General features: G+C 57.9%; 1 protein-coding gene across 1 annotated transcript; it reads right to left on the bottom strand.

Annotated features, from left to right (window-relative positions):
• Positions 1-338: 338 nt before the first annotated feature.
• On the bottom strand, positions 339-8225 carry Trib1 (tribbles pseudokinase 1). The gene is made up of 3 exons (XM_013149924.3): positions 7247-8225; positions 5027-5319; positions 339-2533 (listed from the first exon to the last, which is right to left on the bottom strand). Exons 1-3 carry the CDS (start codon positions 7604-7606, stop codon positions 2068-2070), a joined length of 1119 nt encoding a protein of 372 aa, XP_013005378.2. The 5' UTR covers positions 7607-8225; the 3' UTR covers positions 339-2067.
• Positions 8226-8492: the final 267 nt, after the last annotated feature.

Raw genomic sequence — 8492 nt, forward strand, 5'->3', positions numbered from 1 at the left:
GAAATCCAAAAGGGTGAGACCTTGTCTCAAAAAAAAAAAAAATAAGTGTGGTAGTACACACCTGTAACCCCAGTACCCCAGCACTCAGGAGGCTGAGGCAGGAGCAGTCCAAGGCCAACCTGTACCACACAGTAAGACCCTGTCTCAAAAATAAGGGGGGGGGGGTAAAACCCAGGAATCTCACAGCCCAGGCTCCTTGATAACCCCTCCCAGCACCCCCCACTCAGGCCAGCCGCAGTCCCCACCAGGCAAAGGAGCTCCCCCTGCCCACTGATGTGCAGAGAGGGCTGCATTCAAATCTGTCAGAGCTCCAAGCCCCAAAGAAGCCACCACACCTCTGTACGAAACAAGGTTTATTAAAACTCTACAGGCGGCGGCAGCTGCCTCGCCGCCCACCACACACGCACGGAAGGATCTAGTGTTTCTCACTGTCCTGGCAGGAGCCCTGCCAGCCCAGACGCTCCGGCTGGGTAATGTATCACAGATACAAGAGTCAACAACCACGAGCCGTGAGGGGACACAGCCCGTCCCTCGCCCCAAGTCCCATGATTCTACGCGGCACTATCGCCGACTTCGTTCACATTTCACGTGGCTTTACACACGCAGGTTATCAGACAGACACAGACACAGACACCGAACACGCCTGGAGCCACACGCGACAACACGTCAGACACCGGTAGAAAAGGTAAAGGTCTGTACAGAGCACACGGCACGTGAGGTATACACGGCATTCTCAGCGCGGGCAGTAGTCTGCCGAGGCGTAGCCCTTAGAGACGCCTGCCTGGTTTTGTGCCATTTCTCAGAACACAGTGTGTTCCGTTTACCCGTTTAACCACCCTATCTCAGCACTGCCCGTCGGTTTCCGATGCAAGCTGCAGTCTCCCCATGAAGCTCTGCCTTTGCAGGGAGTGGGTTTTCGGTCTGGAAGCACTGGATCGAAGCCAGATGCACACTGCCAAAGCAGCTGGGGGGGTGGGGAGGAGCCGGGGGGAGCGGTCAGGTCAGATGATTTGCCAAGTCCAAAGTGACTGGGGGTATCTGGGGCTCGCCACGCCCCCCAGAAGCCAACTGTGCAGATATCCTCACAAACCACAGCACGTCGTGCAAACCTCGGCTGTGCACATGCAGCCAGCTTGGCCATGCGGCCACAGGACCACCGTGCCGCATGTAAGTCAGCCTGAGGGTCTCCTGAGAGCCCGGATTACGCTTGCTCCTGAGAGACAGGGATGAGAAGTCTCCTTCCCCATTTCCTCCCAGACAAAATGCCCCACTTAAGATGTCTCAGGGAAAGAAAGAACAGGACCAAATGCCAGTGAATTCAAAGGGAGCACAAAAAGCTGACCCTCTCAAGTCATTGAATTAGTCTTAAGGAACAAATTGAGCTCAGGATTCCAAAGCAGCCAGTTCATCTCTGTCGGCGGTTTCCCGGCTAGCTGGGCCAGGACCCAGGGCGGGGAGGCACTATTGCATAGGTGTCTCGGCAGGGCGCAGTTTGGGCTGAGGCAGACTCCTGAGCTCCTCAGGCTGCTCCCACAGTGGAGCAGAGGCATTGGTAAAGATGAGTGTGCAGTAAAGGTGAGTGTTAAACCACAAGAACTTTCCGATTAGAGAAACCGAGGTAGCAGGTCCAGCTACCAAAGATGAGTCTGGAGATGGCAAGTTTATTGGCCTGAGTTATTTGTCATCCTGTTAAAATAGTTGCTGCCCAAAATACCACTGTGCAATCTGCTTCCTTTCCTGCTCAGACCGGCATTCGTGACATCTGAACACAGGGTGGGTTGCCCACATTCTCTGCCAACTTCAAGACTTGCAGAAGCCTCAAATCCGGCCAAGGGAGAGCTGGTGACAGTTTAAGAAGGGGAACAGCGCCACGGCACGCCCAGGCAGAGTGGATTCCGCTTGGACCAAGTCACTCATCCCAACCACAAAGAGAGTGCCACGCAGAGCCCTGCAGCAGCCGTCGGGAAGCGGGCATCTCTCTGGGCAGCACCACGCTGGCAGGCCTGCCTGTCTTCAGAAATGCAAATGCCATGTGTGAGAATTGTGAGGTTTCTGAGGTTTCTGGGATTAGCAAAAGAAGGAACTAATGTCACTGTCCTCCCGGTACTCTGGAACAATCTGGTCTGAAGTTCCCATTTCTGAGTCAATGTACCCAGGTTCCAAGGCAGACGAGAACCAGGGATGGAGTAGGATCTCGGGAGCAGTGAGTCTCTCGGAAGGCTCTCGTCTCAGGAGGTTGCGAATGAGGCACCTAGCTTTGGGGGAGATGTGGTCGGGAATGCAGAACTGTCCCCGGCGGATTTTGGAGAAAAGGGCACTAGGGTCTGAGTCATGGAAGGGGTATCGCCCCACCAAGAGGGTGTAGAGCATCACGCCCAGGCTCCAAACGTCCGCGGCCTTCCCAGAGTAGGTCCCCGTGGTGTTGAGAATCTCGGGGCTCACGTAGGCCGGGCAGCCGTGTTTGTCTGACAAAGCATCATCTTCGCCCTTGATTATGTGTGTATCTTCCAGGCTTTCCAGTCGGAGCTGGGTTCTGCAGAAGAGAAGAATCGGGCTGTTACATCCAGACCAGATCTCAGGATGGTGAGGCGGTGGCCCCCACCTGCATCCCAGCTATCTCGAAGCCCAGCCTGGACAACTGAGCAAGACCATGGCTCAGGGGCAGAGTGTTTGCCTCGGCTGGAGGAGGCCCTGGGCTCAATCCCCAGTCCCACAGAACACAAGTAACACCCCCGAAGCCAGCGCCCAGAGGCACTCACAGCAGGGTCAGGGTCAGGGTCAAGAATGCCATTTATCCCTTCTCCAGTAACTCAATTTCACACACCAGTATTGACTGCACTGAGTGGCTCAGAGGACCTAGAGAGCGCCTGGGGTGAGGGTGTGATGTAGAGTCCCAAAAGTAGTCATGATGCTCAGGCTTGTGAGAAACCCCTCAGGTTACATGACTGGCCAAGTTCATACTGCAAATCTGGAGCTTGCCTCCTGAGAATGCTGACATTTTCTTTTTTTTTTTTTTGTCTTTTTCCTTTTTATCGGTACCGGGGATCGAACTCACGACCACCTGCTTGCAAGGCAGGCGCTTATGCCACTGAGCTAAACCCCCAGCCCCTATGAATGCTGACATTTTCCACAAAAGCTGTCAGGGAACAAAGAGGACAGGGGCGACCTGTTCCCGGGATAGTGAGTGCTACGGCCGCTTGGACACATGCTTTACATTACAGAGCACAGAGCCTGAGGTCACTGTTAGTGTGCGCAGGTCACTAGCACTCTACCCACACTGACACACACACACACACACACACACACACACACACACACACACACTCGAGGCACCTCGGTCCCAGGAGGGGCAAGCTACAAGGGATGCCAATTAATTACCCGGGTGTTCAACTGCTAAGTACACTTAGCCTGGACAGGCAGGAGACTGCAAAACTTCCACCCAAGCACACATGCCCCGTGGCATGGCACATGAATGCCCAAGTGTGTGTGCCCTGGGGAGGGCTCTGTGCTGATGACAACTATGCTCTGAAAATTCTTTAGTCACAGGCTCCCTTATCCCTCATGAGCTGCAGGTGACTCAGAGTCTCCGCATTCAGAGCCGGCCACGCAGGTTTCCAGAGCCCCCAGAGCTGCAGCCAGGCCAGGAGGTTCACATGGCCTCCCCTTGCCTCGCTTCTCGGCAGCAGCTCTGCTTCTGGAAGCCACTTGCTGTGCAGTAAAAGGCACACAGTTGGCAGGAGCTGATGGGTCAATTCCTTTTCCTCTAAAAGGTCTGGGTGGTTTTTTTTGTCCTTCCTGCCTTCCCCTTCCCTGGAGTGTAGCACACATGTGCTAACTTCAGTGTGTCCTCACCATGACCTCCCTGTCGTTATGTAAAATACCCATTGGTTCTGAAAACGGAAAATATGACTCAACGCACACTGGCCGCCCCTGATTGGCTGCTGGAGCACTAAACCCCGCACCTGTCAGCCTGCCATTGCTTAACCCCCGGGTTGCCAAAGCAGTACGTGACACCGGCCTGTGCAATGCACATTTCAAAAGCTGGTCGAGAGGTGTGGAAGGCATGTTTCAGAAAAACGCATCGATGTACTTACTGAAGGAACACAGTTCCAGAAACTGGACACTTCTTCATTGCACAGTTTGCTTTTCTTTGCTAATCAGTATGTTTCAATCATTACTTCAAGGTCAGACACAGAGTCACACAATGGCAATTAAGCCTGTACTTTGCAGGGTGTTTTGGAGTTAAAGGTAAAAGTGTTGGGGTGGAATAAGCCCCGCGGGAATACCTAACACCTGCCCCCTGCCTCTGAAATTCTAGAGCGCTGCTGCTGTCAGTCTTTCCACAAGACACATCTGCATCTTAAAGTCAGGTACGGCCTATCTCGTGTGGCTTCCTGCATTTTCCTGTCTGAAGCCTCCACTTTGAATCTTAACGTCTCGTTATTCTCTTACCATCTCATCTTGCCCTTTATGAGGTAAGCCATGATCTATATTTAGCAATCAACTGTAGCCAACTTCTGTTTACTATTCAATGTGGCTATTTTCTGAAGATGTGGCCAACAAGATATCTAAGAAGTCACCAGACAAAGTGGAGAAAGCAGAGGGCACCTAGCCTGAGACACAGGCGCACTGCTGTGTGGAGGCAGAACTCTGCAAATGTGAGGCACCCAACCAGCTGTCACCATCCAGGCCTCACGACATTCCTCCGAGTCCCAGGTCAGTCCCACCGTTAAAGGCCAAGTTCACATCTCCACACAGAGCTGACCTTTCTGGCAATGGGAATGACCTTTCCCATCCAGGGGTGCACGTGGGAAGGGCATCCTGTCCACAAGAAGCCACAGAAGCATGGAGGGTCCCCAGGATCCCCTCAAGACAGTACAGAATAGACCAACCTTGGTGGTGACTTCTCAAGAGCAGGACTTCCGGATGCTAACTCCGGGAGCCGCCGTAGCAACGGCCAACTGCGTGCCCTGCACCCATGTTTTGGTTCCAGAAGGCCACGAGAGGAGCTGTGGTGGCCACTCACCTCTCCTCTGTGGAGAAGACAAACTTCCTCAGCTTCAGGTCCCCCAGCACGATGGCAGACTGGTGGCAGTGCGCAACAGCTGAGACGATCTGCTTGAACAGCCGAGCGGCCTCCTCTTCCCGCAGCCTCTTCCGGCTTCGCACGTAGGAGTGCATGTCCCCAAAGTCCTTCTCAAAGAAGACATAGGCCTTGGTCTCCCCCAGGATCACCTCCATGATCCCAGTGATGTTACTGTGCGAAGGCAGCTGGATATACGGCCTGATTTTATCCTGGTAGTGTTTAATGGGGAATACCTGGAGAGAGAAGGCAACCTGTTTAGGGGGCTAGAAAAGCAGGTGCTGCCTGCAAGGCCCTGAAGAACTGGCTGACTCTCAGCCTCTGGGCTCTGAATGACAGCAGGCTCCGTTCATTCATTCCCGTGCCCTCGCTGCCTCAGCCTATGCAGCCTTAGCTGCATGGAAGCCAGGCACACCCCCCACGGGTCGATCCATCTATGTGGGTGGCTTAAAGGGCCATCTTCCCTGTATGCTTCTGTCTTCCATGGGAAGAGTCCCCAAAATTCCTGCTCTGTGCCCCCTCCATATTTTAGAGGATGAGTGGCAGGCACCGCAGCACCTCCAGGGGTTCAAGGGCAGTCCCCAAGCATGCATGTGTCTCCTGCACACCCGCAGGGCTGGTCACAGGGGAGGCACAGAATGTGGTGACTCTGCAGCCTCCAAGGGGAAGCAGAGGCCACAGAACATGCCTAACTATCATTAGTCAGAAGGAACAGATGACTTGGAAGGAGACTGTGACAGCGCAGACTTAAGCAACCTGCCTACAGTTGTGACTCAGGTGTCAGCAGCCCGAGTTCCACTCTCCCAGGAGGGGAGGGTCCTGAGAATGGGTTCCTGTGAATGGGCTTTTTCATCTGGGTATCCCCACACTGGCCAAGGGACACACCCTGCCCCCTGAACAGAGTGCATCTCCCCAGAGGAGGTGGCTGGTCTCTTTAAGGGCCTTTGTTCAGTCCAGTTACTCATATCCTAGCCTCAACTGGAAATGGTGACACACGGGCTGTCACCATCTGGATTCAGCTATTATCTGCTCACAGGAACTGGAAGGGATTGCACAATGACTAGATCCACCCCACCTCCGAGGTGGCAGCTCTGGCACCAACTGGAAAGATCTCTCTGCTGTTCCCTGCTCCTGCCCTGCCCAGGTCTCCCCAAACAGCTCTCAGCGACAGTGCCCGCCCCAGTTCCCAAAGAAAAAAGAAGCCCCCCCCCCACACACACACACAGAGGCAAACTGGGCTGGAGCGTACACTTGAAATTTCACATGGGTAGACAGTAGGTGGCAGCAGCAAACCCAGGGGGAGTTTGTGGGGTGTCAGGTGAGTTTCGGGAAACCCAGGAGCAACTTTAACTCCAGGGATGGAAAAGAGCAGCCCGGGGTTCTGGGGTGCCTGAGTCAGGTTCTCAGAGCGAAGACAGGGAGCGGGCTGCGTCCACGCGTGCTGTCGTGGGGTAGTCCCCCCCACCAACCTGGTGGATCCTGCTTCTAGGAGTTGGTTCCACCTCCTCCTCCGGGATTGGAACCCTTCTGCGCCAAAAAAAAAAAAAAGGCGCTGCCCCGGAAACAGTGAATGGAAGCAAAAGCTCCTCAGCTTGTGGGCTTTCCAACATTTTTACTCGGGCCAAATTCCCAGCCTCTGCTGCAAGTCTCCCTAGGACTGCTCCGACTGCTCCGAGTGCGGGCGGGGTTCCCACCCCAACGGCGGTTCAAGTGGGAATCGCCGGGTCAGGAGCCAGACCTGGCCTTCACCACCTACAGCCGAGCTGGCGAACCCCCCCCCCGCCCCGCCCCGGCCTCAGCCGCCAGCTGCTCCACGCTCCTTCTCCTCCAGGGGGGTGAGGGAAGGGGAAGGGAAATGGCACTGCCCTGGGATCCATCTCCACTCCACAACTTCCACGGACGCCATGCGCTAGGAAAACGGACTCGAGAGGGCTGCGGAGCTGGCCAGGTCCTCCAGACCGCAGAGTCCCCTGGACCCCTCTCCACAGGAAACCCTTCGGGCTCCCCACGGGCCACACTCACCAGGGCCAGCCTCGACACGCTTTCATCCACCCCGCCCCGAACTCAAGCGTCGGCGGAGCTGTGCGCGCTCTTGGGGGGGACCCCAAGTCCGTCGGCTGATCACCCCAGCCCCGACCCCGGCCCCGACCCCAGGACGCCTACCTTGCAGCGCAGCTCGCGGCCAGTGTGAACGCACAGTGCCCGGGACACATGCTCGCGCTCGGCCAGGGGCAGCAGCAGGTAGTCCGCGATGCGGCTGGGCCCCGGTACGCTTCCGGAGCCTCCGCCAACCCCCGGCGCGGCGGGTGGGGGCTGCGGGCTACAGGGCGAGCCGGGGGGGCTGAGGTAGTCCGGGGGGCTCGAGCACTCGGAGAGGCGCGGGCATTTGGCCGCCACGGCCGCCGTGTCGTCCGCGTCCAGCAGGCGCTTGGCCGGGGTGCCCCGGGCGGCCGGGAGCAGCAGAGCTGGACTGCGGGGTTGCGAGGCACTGCTCATGGCGAAGCGCACGGGACCGACCCGCATTGCGTCCCCGGCCGGGGCGGCCCCGGCTTTGTACGTCCCGGGATCCGCGAGGGAAGACGCTGCGGGTTTGGTACCGGCGCCGAGACTTCGTCCAGTCCGCTGGATGGAGTTTGCAGACAGTCTTCCTCGGCCCCCGCCAGGGGCAATGCCGGAGCCGGTCCTCGGCGCTTGCCTTGCACGCAGGGACCTCGCTGCCGGCGCGCCCGAAGGTCGGACACAGGCTCAGGGTCCAGGACCCCGGCTAGCACCGGCTCGGGGCGCCTCCTGGGGGGCGGCCGCCGCTATTGTTGTCGACGGCCCCGGCGACGGAGGCGGCCTGCGTTCCCAGGGTCCGGAGCCGCGAGGTCGGAATTCCGCAGGCTCGGCGGAGCCAGTGCACTTCCTAAAGCAGTTCCGAGTACGAGCCGGAGCAAACTTTTCCGCGGCGTCCGGGATCCCTGCGAGCTCCTGAGCTCCCGGGCGGGCGTGCGATCTGGCGAGACGCGCTCGGAGAGAGTGACTGGAGCGAGTGAGTGTGTGCGCCGCACTGATCCCGGCCAGTGCACTCCTCCTTCTCCTTTTCCTCCACCTCCTCCGCCTCCCGGTGACTCACGCTGTATACACACACACACTCACAGGCCGGGCTGTGTAAACAGTTGGGAAGCCGGGTTGTGCAATGAGGTGGCTGCGACGACTCTGGCCCCGCCGCCCGGGTAGCAGTCACCGGAGCGGAGGGCGGGGACCAGGGGGAGGGGAGGCGGAGCGGAGGCTGGGGGCTGGGGCTGCACGGGGCGGCGCGCGCCCGGGCGCAGGTGGTGCGTCCCGGGCCGCCCAGGGCGCGCACACGCCCCCCAGGCAGGGCTGGGCAGGAGGAGCGCGCGCCCGCCCGCAGGCCCCGGGCTCCGCG

The sequence above is a fragment of the Cavia porcellus genome, unplaced genomic scaffold, assembly GCF_034190915.1.
Source record: "Cavia porcellus strain 051 isolate PalLab524CR breed Dunkin Hartley unplaced genomic scaffold, mCavPor4.1 scaffold_19, whole genome shotgun sequence".
Taxonomy (NCBI): Eukaryota; Metazoa; Chordata; class Mammalia; order Rodentia; family Caviidae; genus Cavia; species Cavia porcellus.

Coding starts and splice junctions, on each gene's coding strand:
- Trib1 (XM_013149924.3), bottom strand. CDS start 7,606: ATGCGGGTCGGTCCCGTGCGCTTCGCCATGAGCAGTGCCTCGCAACCC. Junction 5,320..7,246: donor GCCGCGAGCTGCGCTGCAAG/GTAGGCGTCCTG, acceptor TTCTCTCTCCAG/GTATTCCCCATTAAACACTA. Junction 2,534..5,026: donor GTCTTCTCCACAGAGGAGAG/GTGAGTGGCCAC, acceptor TCTCTTCTGCAG/AACCCAGCTCCGACTGGAAA.